Source organism: Rhopilema esculentum, chromosome 14, assembly GCF_057945365.1.
Source record: "Rhopilema esculentum isolate cy_ngs chromosome 14, ASM5794536v1, whole genome shotgun sequence".
Classification (NCBI taxonomy): domain Eukaryota; kingdom Metazoa; phylum Cnidaria; class Scyphozoa; order Rhizostomeae; family Rhizostomatidae; genus Rhopilema; species Rhopilema esculentum.
In genome coordinates this window covers 5,048,875-5,068,064 of record NC_142828.1, presented here as the reverse complement: position 1 = coordinate 5,068,064, position 19,190 = coordinate 5,048,875, and the positions used below count along the sequence as shown (strand labels likewise).

Here is a 19,190-nt window from a genome sequence, read left to right as displayed (position 1 = left end):
TCCCGATTACAGACTCCAAAAATGACGATTCTCCCTTCCACGAAAACATGTTGGGTACCCTCTTGTAAGCCTAGCCTTAAACAAAATGCAGTCTTTACACGCACCAGTTTAGTTGGCAATAAAAACTGACGCGGAATGGGATAAAAGCTCTCTTGACATTCTTCCCTTTTCCAAACACAGGACCTTATTCAAAGTTCCCTGTTAACGCTTTGATATCAGGCACATTAATACCAAAGAAACATTTATTTTTGCAGGATTACAATGGCAACCTATGTAGCTTGTGACAATCACTTTTGCAAAAGCCCCTATGTTAAAAAGCAGAGAACCTTTAACACAAACGCAAGAATATCGGTTTTGGTTGTGGGTATGGTAAATTGCGCGGCTTCTATATTTGCCTACAGCAAAACCCCATCCAAACTCTAAGGACACCACCCCTTAAAAAGGTTCTGTCAAATTGCAAAGATCCCTGCAAATTTTTTCGGGTCAGGCCTTTTTATATAATAGAAGGTCACTTCTTGCAACATTGCAGGAAGCTAAGTGTCACTGGCAGAGTTGTGCAGGTACAGTTCTATGGAACACAGTGGTAAAGAAACATGATCTACCCCTCATTCTATGCCCCCCTGCCCATTTCTACTCTATCCATTCTTGAAAAAGTATGTCTCCTTTTGAAGACGCGGCTTCTAGGAAAAATTGGCGGGTGGCCTAATGGCGGGAATAAACAAGAGGAGCCTTTACCAACCCGCGGCGACTGGCAGAACGAAAGAACCTCGACGGAAGTAAAAGTCACTCTTTTGAATCTTTTTTATTCGACTTGCAAAGATTGATGTATAGTTTAGACAAACTTACCTTTATTCTATGTAAAGATACATTACGTTTTGTTATGTTATTTTACTTTGAAACTGGTATTCTAGATATATGATAAACGATTTAGGAGTAAGGGCCCCCAAACATGTATAGTATGTATGTCAAAATAACTGGAAAGTCTGTTTATTGGCATTTGATACTTTATTTATGCTTTTTCACTAATGCTACCAATTTAGGGGCACCGAACTGCCAAATCCCTTAGAGGGGCACCAGGCCTTGAAAAAAAAATTTCTTCCTGGCAGCAAAATAAAAAATTCAAGATTTCCTGCGAAGCTTCGAGAAAGTTTCCAACCACTGAAATTGATATTTCAAGTAGCTTGATTTGTTAAAAAGTTTGTCCTAAAAACAAACTGTCACAATAAAAAGAACTAATTGTTGGTCCTGCAGTCTTGATCATAACTATTCGAAACTAGATTTATTTTGTTTATACTGTATTAGATGATCAAGGAGAACATGATCAAGCACGATACTCATAGTTTTTTTTCAAGGTTAAAGAAAGTAGATCTGAAAATCTATAATAACTTTGATTAAATTTCATATCAGTACCAGCAAACTAGATACTTTATAAGTATTGATATATCTATACATCTTGCCCTGGGGTGGTTTATCATCAAAGCTAGTAGTTCATACAACATGTAAGAATACTATTTTATTTTTTAATGGTTAAAATAAATGTTTTAAATCAGGGGTGGTGCTAGAGACAAAGATTTAAGACCAAAACGCTTACATTTTATAAAGCAAGTGATGAAAAATATATGTGAATGCCAGTAGAAAAAAAAGAATAGTAATGGACACATCCACACAGGTTTTGGGGCATGTTCACCTTCAAAACAATTGACGTAACAAGATTGGCTGTCTTTAAGTGTTTTTACATAAATAGAATGGCTAATGTAAAATAAGGAATGAACTTTGTTTTAGCTTGCTGGAATTAAATTAATAGCTGAAAATCATGCACGGAAATTTGGCACAACAGATGCTTATAATACCAGATGATTGAAAGCTAATCTTTGTTTTTTGTTGGTAGTGCAGAACAAAAATTATACAGTATTTATATCACAAGAAAACAGTATTCTGTAGAAATATTGTAACATTAAATCAAGCAATGGGGATTTCACGTTAAAAATTTCCTGGCAAACGTCAACAATTTCCTGCAGTTAATTTGTTCTAAAAATTTCCTGGCAGCGCTGCTGCTGGCGCTGCCAGACATTTTCCAGCCCTGAGGGGCACCCCTACCACCTTTGTCACCCCACTGTAACAATATATACACAAATACACATATACATTTTAAATTTCACAGACATATGCTACACTTATAAACTGATTCGTCCAATTGTTTTATTTAAAGCTAGTTTTATCACAGAGAATCAAATGCCAGACAACCATTTTCAGACTTCTCCTTGGACAAGGTATTCAATGTGTGACAAAACAAATACCTCATTTTCTCTTTGAGCTCCTCGAACAGCCTCCACAAAAGACCAGTATTGCTTATTATCTTGAAAATAACTTATTTGTGAAACCAATGCAGCCCTTAACTCCTTCTTTTTTAGAGCACTTGCCCAAGGCATTCTGGGTGATAGTGGTACATATTGCAATGATGAGAGTGACAGGTGAAGATGTCTATTTCATATCTCTTTTAAGGGGACTGAATTCTGGCAGTAAAATTATATATCATAGACTGTGCTGTGAATAAATGATTAAAAGTTTAATCACAGCTTTACTAAATTATTTTTCACATATTCAAAAAAATTCTAGATTCTGAATTTTAAGCATTTTACCTCATGCAATTCCTCTCCAATTGAGAGGGAGAGAGAGAGAGAGAGAGAGAGATAGAGAGAGAGAGAGAGAGAGAGAGAGAGGGGGGGAGAGGGGGGGAGATGATTGGTCCTCCCTGTACTAAGAGAGTTATCAACTGTTACAGAATATTCAGTTGGAAAGAATCCAAAATAAAAGGGCTCTGACCCAATATCAATTCATAAAATTCCACAAAATAACCAAGAATGGAAAATGTCCTTTTGTGTTGATATCATGAATACTGTTGCCATCAAATATCAGAAGAAACTGTTGACAGCTCTGTTCTTGAAAGATCATGGCAAATGTAGAAAGCAACGAAGATTCATGTGAGATGTAGTCAATGAGTAACTGAATTCATGGATATGTGGTTATCATAAATTTAGAATAATTCTTCTGAATTAAACATTTCTGAGGAATGTGTCAGTAATTTTCACTTAAAGAAGAAAAGGCTTTTGTGCAGACTGACTTTTAGCAATTCTTATTTACTATTTTCAGATCATCTTCAGAAGTGCACAGTCAAATAGGACAAGGTGATTATGATATTGCTGTAAACTGACAAATTTTCAAATTTGTGCATTTTGCATATCAACCTATTTGGTATTGAGCAGATGAAGTTTAGAGAATACAAAATCCTTTTACCCAATATAACTTAAACAGGCTTCATTTTTTTCTAGAACAAAAGAAGAAAATTGCTTCTACTCTCCAACTTCAACACTCTGATATAAGAACACCTGAAAGGTTTGCTTGAAAATTTTTTGTGGCAAATATTTTATTTCCAATGGGGCATTCTATATTGATTTATCACTATTAAGCATTTAAAAGCTAATTTGTTCAATTCTAGGTCTCAGAAAAAACCAAAAGATGCTGATAGTCTAGGTATGTGGGAAGGCCTAGTCAAGATGGTTTATTTGTTCGTTTATTTATTAATATTATCAATTAAGCACTCCATAAGATCAAGTGATCAACAAAGCTATATGTTGCATTTTTATGTTAAAATTTAGTGAATCACAGTACCAGCTGACAGGTGAAGAAATGCAAAAAGTTTACTAATATACCTTAAAAACCTAAATCTGTGTAATTTTTCTTCTATTTAAGAACATTTTCAAACACCTGAAAAGGGAATTGGAGTTTCTGGTTACAGGTGAGATTTGCACTTTGTTTTGGCATCTGTCCTTATGCATCATAATTTTTAGATTTTGCTATCTGTTGAATGTATATACATAATTTTTGTTTGTGCTCTTCAAGGAAATGTTTTTATGAGGTTCACAAAATCATACTTGTAGGTCAGTTTAATCTCTAAATGAAATTTTGGTCTTTTTCTATGAAGGAAAGAAAATAAAAGTTTTTAATGCATTGATTTCAATTCCCTCTTAATTGCTATTGGAAAGAATTAAGGAAAACAAATTTTTGATAGTATATAACACCAGTTGTCATCTCAACTTTATGTGCAGAAATGAAGTTTTGGTTGTTGATGCATCTGGTCCTGTGTATGGAAATGATTCAACTGAAATTTCAACCACAACCCACAAGGTGTTCTCACCTGCCAAAGTAATTTGCCATTCTCCATCACCTGAGAGGGAAGCACGCAGATCTCAATCAAATGATACTGGAGACAATTATACCGTGAAAGTTGATTCACCACCAAAAATTATATTTGAAGACAAGGATACTTTAGCAAATGGTAAGCTGGTCTTAATTATTGTGTTTTGAGTACTTTTTCCTGGAAAAATTTATATCTCGTTTTTTTAAATTACCAGATATTTGAAAGAAACTCTCTGCAGGTTTATCAAAACTTGTTTCCTTTGGTCGAATGCTGGATATTTGATACTTGGCTGATAGGCAAATCATATAGTGTGAATGTCATGTGCCAGATATAAAAGTATTTTGATAAATCCCAAGCTCATCTCTAAACTGCTAAGTTTTTCTTCATCACTTGCAAGTGATTCGTGAACTGTTTTGGTCATTTGATGTGATTGATCTCTGTAAAAAACTAAAATTTTCTTATTTAGAGACAAACAATGATACAGAGCAAGATTCTACTGGCAAATTGTCAAAACACGGCTCAAAGTAGGATTTGTATGGTTTTTATACATGATTTACAATTGTTTCAGTTGATATTCCTATGACTATATTTCTGTTATTTCAGGAAAAACAGTCAGTTAGTACTAGTAATACTATTGATCTTTCATTAATTCTTTTAAATATGATTTCTGTTGACTTATAATGAATTTATGTGTGCTTTGTGACATCTAGATAGCCTTGCTTTCTCGAAATACCAAATTAACCTTTAAACCAAGAACAGATTCAGCTCCACTTTAAGAATCATTTGCTTACTTTTAGGTCACAAGGAAAGCCAACAAAGAAAAAGAATAAAGGTGAGTATTTGCTTGGTTTTTAATTGATAAATTCTGTGTAAAAATGTTTTAGAAATTTAGCGATGTTTATATTTTCAGTGATATGCTAAACAGAGAAATTGTACTTTTTCTTTTCTAAATGTATGGTTTAATTGTGTAAGCAAATTTATATATATTATGCAATATACCTATATTCAATACATATAAACTATGCTCCTGCACCAGTCGAGCACTGTCAACCTCTGTTTATGGACAATGGATCAACTAAGACAATTAAATGACAAAAGAATAGTTTCAACAGTTGCCAAATAATCGCATCAAGCATGAAACCCGAATAGCAACTTAGAACAGTCCTGTTCCATACATAAAAAAGTACTGAAATTTTAAATATACGTTTTTGCTTAGTCATGAGTATTTCGTCTTGGACTCGTGAAGGAAAAGAAGATGGAGAATTAACACTGAATGTACCTTTATTCCCTTAGCACCACGAATAATACAGTCAAGATACAAGAACCCAAAGGTAAATTTAGAGACACGTTTAGAAGATTTACTTACAAAATTCTTCTGTTACACAACGTAATAAAACGTGGAAGACGTTCTTGGTGTTTCACAATTCATGTCTGCGCTTACTTAAAAGGCCCCTCAAAGCTCGAAAGAGTTAAAAAGAGATTCTTGTCAAAATATTAAATTACATTGAAAGGATGATATTTTCCATGGACGTTGATATTTACAGTTTACCTTGGATGTTGACGATAATTGTTGATGAGTTTGTGATCGAGAATCAGAATCATTTAATGAGAATCATGAAAGCTTCAGGATTTCGTTTGGCTGTAAGAGCTTTTCTGCCAACTTTCGAATGGGCTTGTAAATTTTCATAAATAGAATTGATCACTCTTCTCCCCAAACCTTGCCTTCGACAGACTTCTCATTTGTATTGCTTTAGATATGAGAGAAAGACCAAGGATATTTTGCTTCCATTTTTCTGTGCTATTCACATTTATCAATTGGATTGGAACTGGATTTTTTGAAATCTGACTTTTTGAAACATCAAACTTCCTACCTAGGAATCAAAACCGCCAAAGGTAGCAAAAGACAATTCAACAATAGGGAGAGCTGGAGATCCAAGTTTTATAAACGATATCAGTGCAATTGCCTCTCATTCAATGGTTGAGGGACCCTTGAAAGGTCAAGATGCCAAGAAGAAGAAGGCAAAGGTCACTTCAACGCCATTTGACCCTTCTGCTTGGAGTGAAAGGACAAGGGTGGTAGCTGACGGCAGTTATCTTGATTTGTCACGGCACATGGGAAATGTAGATGTGCGAACCCACATGACAACAAAGGATGAAAAGAAGAAACCAGGGCATTCTACACACGGTGGTAAGATTCATCTTTGCATGAAGTTTGTTTTGTTATCAAGAATTGTCGAAATCTATCATGATATCCACCTACTTCTTCCTCGCCGAAGGCTTCTCCTGATTAGTCAAGGTCGGCCGCCCGAATTCTCCTTCGCCATTCATTTCTATCCCCTGCAAGATCGGCATTCAGATTCAACTCGTGCATGTCAATCTTGATATTGTCTTTCCACCATGTCATCGGCCTTCCACGCCCTAATCATGATCTCCATCTGAATCTTAATTTGATTTTTTTCTTAACAGGAAAATCGACCAATGCTGATTCTGGGATAGCATTGGGCAACCAGGTAATGTTTTGTCAAGGCTTTGATGACGTAATTTTCGTGTAATTTTTTCTTCTGCCGATGGATAATAATTTATATACATGGAGAATTATGCTACCACATACAGTTTATTAAGTGCTGGATTTGTCGACAACGTCGCATTCTAAACGAATACCGAACAGAAACCTGCTTGTCCTAATGCACCATCAAGTCCATGCATTGCCTCAAACTGAACGACCTTTTTGCTGTAATGCTAGGTTGATTAAACTCGCAAGCTGTAGCTTTCAACGAATCCAGCTTTCTGACCCGTTCTTCGCCGTTCTTAGTGTACCGTAATATCTCTCAAAAAGTATCCTAAATGCATCTTCTGGTAGTTCATGGGACCCAATTAGCAACGTTTCTTGCAATTCAACTTTCAGCTTGTATGTATATGTTGTAGTTAGTGAACATATTTTTACTGTTTTTAAGTGTATATTACGCCTTGCCCAATCAGGAACAGCAAGAGTCAGTGACATCAACACAGCTAGATCATGAATACTGCAGGATGCTGCAGGCGATGTATTTGCATGCTAAGGTGGCACATTCTGTTTTCACCATAGTATAGATATTATTTGATTTTCGACAGATATAAATATATTTTTGAAAATCAGCTTTAAGATAAAACACAGTCTAACGTGCTTTTTGAAAATTGCCGTTGTCGATAAGGAGGGATTAAGTTTAGAAGTTGCTATTCATATTACCTGGTAAGAGAACAGAAATTATTTTAAGGTGTTTTATTGAAAAATCATGCAGAATAGAATTACTAAACTTCAGACGACTCTTTTTCCACGTTTAAAAAGAAAGGTTGCGAAAGAATAAAGATCTATCTAGCATCTACATCTTGCAAGATTACGCTTGGACTTAAAAAGATCTCAAAGTAATCCCCGCTTGAGTATACTTCAGAATGAGGATTAAGACGATAACAAATTACGAATTCTGTTTACGTATGAATTGTGTTTATGGATTAGCTGATGCCGATGCCTTCCTATCAATTTTCTAGCATTAATTTACTGCCATTTGGCATTTCATTTTTTGTCTATTTTAAATTGATCTGTCTTACAGGCAAAGGAATCATTCACAAAGCAGGAAAAGGAAGCAAAGGTAGGTTTTATAAAGTAAATTGTTAAATGAATATGCCATGAATCTGGGAAGAAAGGAAAATGGCGTTAGAGGGTATTTGGGAGAGATAATAATGTCCTTTATTTCAGATATTTATATATTACGTGCTTTGTTGTGCCTACGATTTCATCTCTTACGAATAACTTGTTTTGTCATTGTTATCAAACTTTGCGTAGTATTAGTGAACAAGAAATTATGCTATGTTTCCGCTTTTGTGTGCTACCTTCGAACAAGAAGATTTATGAATGTATTTATTTTACAATATGCTTTCAATACACTTAGGACCAAATATACAATATGTGGCAAGAAAACCAGAAGTTGAAATCGGAAATTCGACAGCTTGAGCAAACAGTGAATGCAAAGAAGCAGACAATGGCATTAGATCAGCTGCTAAAGATACAAGTGCGTTTTTGACTGTTTTACAAAAATGTTATATTTCAGTTTATAATCTTTAAAATATCTGACAAACTGCTAGGGATAAATATTCACTTTTTGATAGCATTTGTTAACCAAATTCGTTTTCCTTGCTTGAATTTTAATCCAATAAAAGTCCCTCCAAAACAATCATTTTAAGATATTCTCTGTCTGAATTATTTACTTGGTTTCTTTGAGGTAATAGCTATCAGAAAATATGTATTATTGCTATTTTCTGTTACCTGTTACGATTTATTTCTTAACTTAACTGCTTGTTACAATTTTTCCTTGCTGCCTACGCCTACGATTTGTTTTCCTCTATGTTTAGGATGCAGGATTGAGACCACTAGACGAATCTTTGGACCGACTTCGTAACAATTATTCAACAATGGGGGAAGCTCTCGATAACACAAGGCACTATATTCAGGTGGAGGATGTTGTAGTAACAGACCAAGGTAAACTATTCAATTTGCTTCATCATATAGCCATTAGAGCATGGATACTCACATAGAATGAATAGCATACTTTTTCAGCGAACTGTTTACGCTTACGTATAAGACAAATGCCTGTAGGTATGACATGATTGAACGTTTATTAAAATAGAGCGTCATGAAATACCTTTAAATGTACAAATTCAGTTAGCCTTTTAAAGAATTGGCTGAGATTCAACCACACAAGCACAGGCTCTTTCCCTAATCAATATAATGTCATTTTGTCTTGGTTCCATACGTTGTGGACAAAGATAATTAACAGTAATCTGTTTGCAAATTTCAAATCTTTCATTGGCAATCACATCTTAACAAATTTTAACTCATTTAACTGAATTCTGCAATTTTATAGGTATTTCCAGGTGCTCTTTGAGTCCATGAGGTCTTTCTTCTCATTGCCAAATCACAAGTCATTTTCATTTTTGAACATTTTCAAAAACAAAGGCTTTGTGGTCACTCACTGTGTAACTTCCTGCCTTAGCCCTGTTATTTGCTTCACAATATTTTACACTCATGTGAAATCCTAATGATAGCAAGCAGGTGAATTAACTTATATTCAGAACGTAATGTTTCAAGTATTGCTTCAAGAATTCGATGGAACATTGACAGAAGGCACAAGACAGTGAAAATCTACTTCCATCTAGTCATATTGCTCCATAGCTTTCAGTAACACATTGCTCAGGATTTTTGTATTGTACTTTTTATAACCAAAGAGAGTCATGGAGCACCCGGCTACCTTTCATAGTTGAATACTGCTATCATTAGTATTACTTTGGAATAAGGAGTAGGCTTTACACTGAACACTTTCGATCCAAAAACTATTAACAAGTAATATTTTTATCTTCCATTATTGAATTGATTTGTTTCTCCCAATTTACTAACTCAAATTTTACTGCCTTTTATTTTTCCAACAGAAAAGCTCATTACTGCTCTGAAAGAAAGTCAAATGCTGCTGGCAGAGATCTCATCTTATACTGGCACAAAACAGCTCAATGTATGTATTTCTAAGCTTTTAAAAATCATTCCAGCATTTTTACATTAGATTTATCACGAAACGACATTACATAACACTAAGTACTGGCTTTGGCAAGAATAGATTACTTCTGCTTGCCTTGTTTCGTTACTGAGCAAGCAAATGTTATTTGGCATCTTCTTGAATATTTTTTGGAAAACATAATTGGTTTTCCAGTACTCCACCGTTTTGAGATGAAAATAAAATTCAGTTACGTTTATCCTCAATTGGGATTTTCCCCGTATAGTAGTATTATTCAAATATAGTGGCACATTTGACATAAAAAATCAATGCATTGAAACACTTAAGCAATTCACCGAGTACACGTCAAACAAGCACGAAATTCTTGCATTTCTCAAATGGAATTTTTGTTCTTAGTATAATTATGCCTGTAAAATTAACTTACCTCTTTTATTTACGATCAAAAACCAATTCCCCTTCGTGGTATATACAGGCTCTCAAGACATCTCACGACAAGCCAACATTATCCAGGGTTATCTGTAAGAAGAGCAAAATTATTACAGCTATCACCAAATCCAAGAGTACCATGTCACCAAATTCAACTGTCCCAGGATTTTCTTAGGGTGTCATCGCCTAATCGGAACAAGAACTGTTCTCGACCGCATTGATGCATGTTAGTTCGATTCAATGTTCATTTCTTCAATGGTTGTTTTTAGGTTGAGAAGATGGCCACAAATTTAAGTCAGATGGTTGAAAAATTGGCGGCAGAAGTATCAAACCTCGACAAGTATATTGACGTTTTAATATTTATAAATTTCTCTGTGAAAATGTTTTGCCAGTTTGCTGCCGTTGTTTAGAAAATTTTCAGCTTAACATTTATATTGACAAGATGCTAAAAATCCACTGGGAATATTGGCACATGATTTCTTGGCCCTTGAGGTTTTGGCTTCTAGATTAACAAAGTGGTAGCTGGGCAATAAAAAGAATTTCGTCAGGAGCCGAGCATTCTTGTAAATGTTTTTGAGGAGAAGTTGCTTTATGATAATATTCAATTTAGCTTCGTATGGTTGAATATTTATTTAATTCCACGTTAGGTGCCAAGACCTGTTGGTTGCTGCAAATACACTTACAACGTACGAGAGATCGATGCAGTCACAAATCTTAGAAGCAGATGGTAAATAATTTCGAGGCTCGATAACATACATTTTCTCTGTTGGGTTGACAAGCAAAAGGCAAGACACAAAGAAAAGGATCGGTTCCTGTTTTACTCCTTTTTGTTTGTACCATGTGTTTGTGGCACCAGATCTAGTTTTTCACCGTTTTGTGTGACTTTGAAAACAGATGAAGCAAAACCATTCATACAGTAAATTCCAACAAAGAAGAATTTTATTTTCAAGAGTCGGACTAGTCTTAGTTTTACGGGTCTTTTTCAAAGCGGTATATTCCTTCATTTGGAGAAGAAAAGCTGAAATGCTTCAATTCAATATTTTCTCGGAGATAATAATTGTTTAAAATACGAAGTAGTGAGTTATGGGTGGTTTGTAGCTTTAAATCGTCAACATCCAGATTGCAGCTCCAAATGATCCTCAAATAACATTCGAATTTCACGAGGATACCTGTTGTATTAGGAACCTTGCATATTTCTAAACCTAAAACCATTCTTGAATACAATGTCTTAAGCTCAGCCTATAGGTTCTTGAATTCTAAGTTCCTTCTTTGCGGGGATTTATTGTAATACTTCATATAGAATGTCACTTAGACACCAGTTTTTGTACTTTTCGCTTCTTTATGTAAAAAATTCAAATTGACACAATGCCATAACTGAACTCAGCTGATTTGCAGGCATCGGTGTAAGGGCGAGTACAGGGTACGGGGAATCGTGCCCAATGTAGACATACCTTTTTGAAAGTTTTTGTGCTCCCCTTTACCCTTTAACAAATAAAACAATCTAGAAATCCTCTTGAATGTATCATAAGGCAAAACTGCTTGATTTGTAAATCTCAAACTCCATAAATGATTGAATTGCTGTTATCAAAACTTGTAATTCACTTATCGCAATCCCTTTACGTTCTCTGACTTGCCCGCGTGATATCCTAGGGTCACGGGTTTGTGCCATAAAAATGAATATGGGCCGCAATCGCCACCAATACGAACAACAGTTTAGTTTAGTTATTTGTTGATATTCGTCTTTTACTTGTCACTTTGGTACAATTTTTTTGCGCTTATTTAAGATTCTGGTATTTTTGTTGCTGGTATTTTCATATTACTCTGTTTGTATATAGTAGTTATTTCTAACGGTATTGAACAATTTGAGGTCGCATCCAGTGTTAATTCTCGAAACTAAATTCTCTTCATATTAGATTACATTCTGTTTTTCTGGTTTTTAAACACCTGGTCATATTTTGAATGAAATATTTGCACTCTCAAGCAAATCAGATTTTTGATGAGACGTTGAAAATTGTTGTTTTTTTCTCAACGGCATAATGTATTGTACCGAAGCAATAGTTTCCAAGGCTCCCTTCTCAACAAGGGTAAGGCTGATATTACACAAAATCTGTTTGTATTACAGAAAATATTACATTTCTTAGTATAGCTAGCATTTTTGTATTTTAATACCCAAAAGCTAATGTGATGGCCTACTATTGATTATGCATGAATCGCTAGAACCGAACAGCCTTGTACCCTTTGGAAATTACACGGCTAATGAAAATTAAAACGATAATGAAGAGACATCCTTGGAATTTCAACATTGCTGTTTGGATGAACTGATATGGACTATTAAACTGAGTCGCCCGCTATATCAGTTAAACTTTGCAAAATACGACGCAGCATTACATCCTCGCCGCAACTTTAAGAAAGCGACTCTTGAAACTTTTTAAAAGCCAATTTAGTCCTTGTTAGTTTGTCGAATGTTTATTAAGCGAGATTGTATTGTTTGCAACCTCTGAACATAAATTGACGGGGTCAAGAGTCTTGAATACCAAGTTCCTGAATAATTAATGAAGCCAATGATTCATACTACTGATCCACTGTTTTCTGATTGGCTACCCAATGACTAGCAAAGGCGGTGATTGGTTGCTCAATGAGTTACGTTGTTTCTGATTGGTTCCCCGTTGATCACTTGGAAAAGCTGCCGTCCGAAAAAGAAATGATGCGATGTTTTGCATCGAACGCTCCAGTAGACAAGCCGGTCGCAACTTTTCACAGAATATTTGAACCGTGACAAAAGATTTTCGGTAGGGGAAATTTTGAGTTGCATCGGAAAAAAGAGGCTAAATAACGGAAAAATAAAAGGTAAGATTGAGAATGTTTGTTTGAATTTGTTATTGAAAATCATCTTATGCATAAACGTTTATGAGCATTGGCTAAAAAAGTCTTTTTTCTATGACAGATTATGATAATTCCATTTTATCAAACGGTAAATATGTCTACTAGCGTTGCAAACAATTTTAGATATTTGGAAACTGACCGCAGTTTGGGTAGGCCTAGTTGTAGCAAAAACATTTTAAGGAATCTTCGATTTTAGAAAAATATTAGACATTAGACGAGGAAGCTTCACTAGTAAACATTAGATGAGAAAGTTTTAAGTCCAGTCACGAAATGCAAAAAGGGCCTCTAGTTTTTCAGAAAGGGCCTAAATATATATATTGTTTCTATGTTAAAGAGAGCACAGAAATCAACTTGGACAGATGCTTTAACAGCTGAATAAAGCGGATGTTCGGGTTTTGATTTTTTGAGTTGGTAACCCGATATTTGACTATCTGGAGCCTTTTCGTAATTTCAGTTCTATTGAATGCCTGCTCTGCATTCTTAAATTTGACAAGCCTAAGCCTCTTATTTTTTATTCATCATCATTTTTTTTCCATATCAGAGCTAAAAAATTATTGTTGATCGAAGTATTTTTGGGTCGTTGTAAACTTCTTTTGAGCCGATTTTGATATATGTTACTGGGCAGTTTTTAAAAAATTACTAACATTTAAACATTTAAACAATTACAGAGATAGCAAAGCTGCAAAAGCAAAGATCCAATTATTTTAGAAAAGAGCAAGGAGACAAGCATATGATTCCATAAACAACAGCACAAGCAAAGCTTGATCGTCTTATGGCGTAATACTGACACCCTCTAATACTAAGATATTGTAGAAAGTAAAATGTTGTTATTTGGAGATTGGCGATTTGAACATTAACTGAATTTACAATTCTTAAAAAATTGTTTACTTGCTTGGAATTACATTATTTTGTAAAGTGTTTTTGGTCCAATTAGAGCGCCTGTGCCAATGTACTTCCTATACTCTGATAAAACTTTTTACACCATTTGACGCTCATTCTCGCCAGACACTTTCACCATATAAAAGTAACAAATGAACAAACAATAAACTGTTACATTTCAGATAAACAAAATGGTCTTCGTCAGGACATTAGTGTCCGCATTATTGCTTGCAACAGTCAAGGGTATGTTACAAATGTTATCAATTAACTTTATCCATGTATTCCACTCAACCTCACACAAAGAAGCTTTTCTTAGACTCGTCTCGAGTATAGTCTGATGTGGTTTTCTAAACTGCATTTAAAGACTGGATACGTTTTTTGTGTCTACTGATGGTAATAGAAGATATCAAAAAATTGTAATATCAATTAACACTATACGTTTTAATGTGTATGCTGCAGATTGTAGAAAGGCATTGTTGACTTCCTTCAAATGCTTCTTCATATAACAGAACCCTAGTGAACAAGCTCTCAGATATCTTACAGTTTGACATAAATCAAATACCTATACCATTATCATAACATTTTGATTTTCATTCTTTTAATATACTTCCTTTTAGGAATTCCCTTTCCATTCCCGTACCCATACCCCTTTCCAGACCCACAATGTTGTGCCCCTGGGCCTTCATGCTCGAATCCATGCCCACCAATGATGATGCCCCCACCCCCACCACCTGCACCTTGCTGCATGCCAGCACCAACTTGCATGAACCCTTGCCAGCCTGGTCAGATGCCACCAAACCAGCCTATCGTTTTTGCACCATATCCAGGTAAGTTTTAATATATTTATCTACTACAGTAATCGATTCATCGAAGAAGGAATCTTTTGAGAATTTAACCACAATGCATAACTACAATCCCGGACAAAATTATTGAGACAAAATGCAATTTCTGCAATTTTCTACTTTATGTCACCCTTATAAATTTGATTCCCTCCTCCCCCCCCCCCGGATCAATGCTGGATTTGTAGTTCTATCATTTCTCCTTCAAAATCATGCATTCAACATTCAATTGGGGTAGGGGGGAAGTTATTTTTGAAAGGAAAATGAAAATATAAGCTTTTCTTGAACAGTCTCAACCATTTTTGTCCAGGATTGTAGATAAGTACAGATCATATGTCCTACAATACAATGGGTCATTGATGTTGCTTTGTCTTACCATTTGAGCTTATAATCAGAGGCATAAAGGGTGTATGTATTCTACCACCTTCTAGTAAACATACTCTAAGTGGCATTGAAGCCATAGCCAACCCGCATATTGAAAAGCCCTCTGTTGTAGTCAAACATGGACCAAGGAGACATAGAAGCTGGGAGGGCTGATCCTCTCTAATCAGGCAACATTCTTCCCATTTTATGTTTTATGCAGGTAGCTTTGTCTTAATATAGCAATGGTTTTCGGGCAAGATACTAAACTTCCCAAACATTTTACATTCGCTACGCCAATGTAGTCAAAGGACCAGTTTTTACAATAATGTTTCATCGATAGGTGTTGATTGTTTGATTTTAAACTTCATGATATCTCAAGTATCCCTAGTGGGATTTATTTACTTCATGTAGAAAAATTTTGCGTAGGCAATGTGCAATCGAAAAACTTGCTCTTATAATTATCAAATGCTTGATACGTCCCCGTTACAATTTTTGAAATTTACGAAGTTCAGTTACCGAGTAAAGAAAAGTACTTAGTCAGCATCCAGAAATCAGAACCGAAATTCAAAAGACCTGTTCAAACTGTCCTTAAATGAGTTGCGAATAATTTCAGAATAATGTTAAGAATATTCTTAATGTAGGTGTAAAATGCAAAGTAGAGTCTTTCTATCTCAAGTTCCCCCTTAGAGGCTCTGGTCGTGGGGTAAAACAAACAGAAATAGAAGTCCCAAGAACCAAAAATGGAGAGCTTAGTTTATTTTCTTTTTTGCAAAAGAATTCTCACTGAACCTTTTAGAATGAACGTATATTCTTACTTTTTCTCTTCCTGGAAGATTTACCAACTGTGTTTCCTGCTATTTGATTAGGTGAAATCACATTCAAATTAATGCAAAAGTGGAACCCAGAGTATCTTGACTCAATGACCGCAGCTTTCCAAATACTCGAAGGAAACGTCCGAAGAGCTGTAAGTAAATGAGTACAGTATGAATATCTAGTTGATAACTTTCTCTCAAAGAACGTAGATTTGATGAATCGTATTGTTGATTATACTGTTTTATCGGATATCTTTGACGCGAATTGCCACAAGGATGTTTCCTTAAGCCTTTTGTAATTGTTTTATGCAAAAATGTTTAATATGAAGATTCATATGTTGAGTGACTGTATCTCTTTAATCTACTGCATGAGGGCTGGTCAGAACTTTCATGAAATTAGTGAATAGGTGCATGAACTTGAAATTAAGTGAAATTGATTCTTTATATGGTTTAATCGTTTATAAGATCTAGTGTCAGATATAAGCTCCTTTATAACGGCTGCCAATCCATAATTTGAACCAAGAAAGGCAGGTTTAAAATCATATAAACTAATTGAACATTAAAGAACAAATTCCACTTCAAAAAGTTGCAAAACATTAGCATTTTATGAAACCAAGAAATGAAAATAGACTGTAAGTAAGGACTATTTATGAGACAAGCTTACAATCAAAACGGAGCAAAGAAATCATCAAAAAAAATTATATTGTTGAATTTGGAAATATCAACAAACTTGGAACATTGTTATGCCCATTTACTTCCTTACATAAAACATTCGCATTTTTCAAACAGATTCAAACCGTACTTGGACCAATGACTACTGTTAACAATGTTTACTTCAGGTATGTTTCTAAAAATTTCATTAATCATTTATTAAGTAAAATTATTTGAATTGTAAACAAGAAACATTATTGATTTCTATTTGTCATTCAAGATTTGCTTGAAAGGTAGGGAAAGTGCTTCCTTGCATGTCCTTTTCAGGTACTTCATTTCTAAACGTTCTGATTCTGTCCTCTTTAGAGAGGGATACGTCCCTGGTAATCCAACCGCAAGACCAAAGGTTGTAGTACATTGTATGGTCAACGGTGGATCAGATGCTGCATCACTTTTAGAAATGGCAGTCACACCTGATGGAACGCTAGGAGACGGACTTAAAGTTTATAAAGACTCTTTCAATGCTTATTAAGAGGAAATTCGAACAATTTTTGTACAGGTGAGATTTTCGATTTTATTCTACGTATGTTGCTCGCTTTATACGTATGTGGCGTTGGTTTCCTTATAAGGCAAGGCTCTCCATTTAAGGCATGGCTCTCTATTTAAGGTGACAATCTCAGTATTGGTAGCACATCAGGTGTTTATCGAATTGTGTTGAATTTTTACATGTAATGGACCGGATTTCCATTAGAATAGCTGATATATTATTCTTATCATAGCACTAACAGTCTACGAAATCGAAAATTTCAGTTGAAAAAATCTGGTAATGCTGTTTATCATTGCTTATAACAGCTACCTTATAAGGATCCCTTTTAACACGGACATAGAAACCTGGGGGCACAGAGAGCACGTGTCCTTCAGTTTTCATAAACAGTTGAAGTGTATATTTCCAGCTCAAGGAGGTGTACCTTCTTTACCCTCACAACATGTTGTTTAAAAATGCTCATATTTGTCGCTATTTATCGTTATACAAAGCACAATAAGAGAATACTTTTTCAGCATAATTTTGGCTATAATAGTTCGATAATGCATTGTGAATATAGAGGGTATTACGGAACTCTTATTATTAACAATTTTTTTCGTCCAGATTTGACATGTTCTTAGCACCAAAGACTGTCTTTTTGGAAGATGTTGGTCTATTCCAGATGTCTTGTTTTCAAGAAAAGCGTTTTTACGTTAGATTTTGTCAGCAGATTATAATGCTATGTCTGTAACGATTTCATTGAAATAACTTCTTAAGAGTTGAATGAATTTATTATTACCTCAGTGATAGAAAGCTAGCCCATCACAGCACCTTACGTATTTCTCAGAGTCAAAATAAACGATGGTGTTGAAAATGTAAAAAACGATCACTTTATAATGTAACAAATGCTGAATTACGTTATACGTTGTACTATTTGTCGGTCGATTGTCACTTGACATTGGGAAATTCAAGATATAGCAAATGTTTTTCGTTCATTAAAGCTGTTACTTTTTGTAAAATACCATTTTCCTATTTATGTATCTAGTCATGTTCTGATAAAGCAGCCTTTCTAGTGCAGAAGACATGTAAGAAAATATTTTAAAGCCTTGGTGAAAGATTATAGCGGTCAAGAACCATATTTTCAGAAAATGAAAAAGCCAAATCTACTGCTTTGTAAAATGTTGAAGTCTGTAATCTTCCACCAAATATCATATCCTTTTCAAGGTTGTGGCTTGTTCATATTTTTAGATTGCTAACTTGTATGTAATTAAGTTCAATCCGTCTTTTATATAACTTGTAAAACTCAAAGCAAATGTTTGTTGTGGTGTCTTTTTCTCGATTGCTTTGTCTGCATAGCCTGGATGGGTAGACCGTTGACGAAGTAAGATAAAATCTTTACGGATGAAAATAACTGTCTTAGGTGATGACGTCATTAAGCAGAGAAGTTTTTCGACGTTTTTGAATGCATCTTAGTAAAATTAAGACAGATTTAACTTATTGAGCAACTTATGGTACCTACATTTCTTTATTTATGGGCGTACTTAAGGGGGCAAGGGAACACGAAAACCAGGTCTTGGCAAGATCGATTTTGTATTTTGCCTAAATTTGATAAGAAGATTTGATAAGAGTTAAAATATATTTGAAAGGTATTCTTTGTGATTTGTTTCATATAATTTTGAAACAACCTATACCTAAGCACAATTTAGCCATGGGCCTTTCCTATTGGTAAAATTTGCGTTCGATTTAGCAAAAAGGGAGTTTTCTGGCAGTAAGAAGGGCGTGGTTTAACCTGCTTTGTTTGCTCCCTCCCCCGCCCCTCTCAGCCTAGTGGCTGGCGACACCACTGCCTAAAGTATTTGTTATATCTAATTCATCAAAGTGCAACATAGAGGAAGAAAGCAAATTGTCCAAGCTCCTCAGACTTTGTAAGACCATCAAATAATATTTCAAAGCTTCTTTGATCGTCGGAAAGTATCTTACATAATTTAAAAAAAAATTAGATAATGTGGACGCATGATTTGACTTCAGTTCAAATATCTTTAAGATTCTCCATCACGGGAAAATAAAACAGGTCCC

At 34.9% G+C, this 19,190-nt stretch overlaps 2 protein-coding genes across 3 annotated transcripts; both read left to right on the top strand.

The window, feature by feature from the left end:
• Positions 1-541: 541 nt before the first annotated feature.
• LOC135696187 (uncharacterized) lies at positions 542-12,715 on the top strand. 2 transcript variants are annotated; one of them, XM_065215484.2, is made up of 19 exons: positions 549-776; positions 2,412-2,471; positions 3,151-3,185; positions 3,330-3,393; positions 3,497-3,531; positions 3,751-3,796; positions 4,107-4,336; positions 4,665-4,722; positions 4,996-5,030; positions 5,492-5,529; positions 6,074-6,386; positions 6,665-6,708; positions 7,178-7,258; positions 7,786-7,824; positions 8,125-8,244; positions 8,585-8,711; positions 9,659-9,738; positions 10,434-10,504; positions 10,812-12,715. In XM_065215484.2, the coding sequence occupies exons 1-19, from the start codon at positions 706-708 to the stop codon at positions 10,897-10,899; spliced, it is 1,635 nt and encodes a 544-aa protein (XP_065071556.2). In that variant the 5' UTR covers positions 549-705; the 3' UTR covers positions 10,900-12,715. The 2 variants fall into 2 exon arrangements, with proteins under 2 accessions (XP_065071557.2, XP_065071556.2); XM_065215485.2 differs by lacking the exon at positions 7,178-7,258 and having other exon boundaries at positions 542-776.
• Positions 12,716-12,873: 158 nt separating this feature from the next.
• Positions 12,874-18,427, top strand: LOC135696193 (uncharacterized). The gene is made up of 7 exons (XM_065215495.2): positions 12,874-13,011; positions 14,109-14,169; positions 14,544-14,753; positions 15,995-16,092; positions 16,730-16,779; positions 16,958-17,150; positions 17,739-18,427. Exons 2-6 carry the CDS (start codon positions 14,118-14,120, stop codon positions 17,121-17,123), a joined length of 576 nt encoding a protein of 191 aa, XP_065071567.1. The 5' UTR covers positions 12,874-13,011; positions 14,109-14,117; the 3' UTR covers positions 17,124-17,150; positions 17,739-18,427.
• Positions 18,428-19,190: the final 763 nt, after the last annotated feature.

Bases quoted from the DNA above. Each gene is read 5' to 3' on its own strand.
- LOC135696187 (XM_065215484.2), top strand. From the start codon at position 706: ATGGCGGGAATAAACAAGAGGAGCCTTTACCAACCCGCGGCGACTGGC. The intron at 777-2,411 runs GTAAAAGTCACT...CTTCTTTTTTAG, and splicing joins ACGAAAGAACCTCGACGGAA to AGCACTTGCCCAAGGCATTC. The intron at 3,394-3,496 runs GTTTGCTTGAAA...GTTCAATTCTAG, and splicing joins GATATAAGAACACCTGAAAG to GTCTCAGAAAAAACCAAAAG.
- LOC135696193 (XM_065215495.2), top strand. From the start codon at position 14,118: ATGGTCTTCGTCAGGACATTAGTGTCCGCATTATTGCTTGCAACAGTC. The intron at 14,170-14,543 runs GTATGTTACAAA...ACTTCCTTTTAG, and splicing joins ATTGCTTGCAACAGTCAAGG to GAATTCCCTTTCCATTCCCG. The intron at 16,093-16,729 runs GTAAGTAAATGA...TTTTTCAAACAG, and splicing joins AAGGAAACGTCCGAAGAGCT to ATTCAAACCGTACTTGGACC.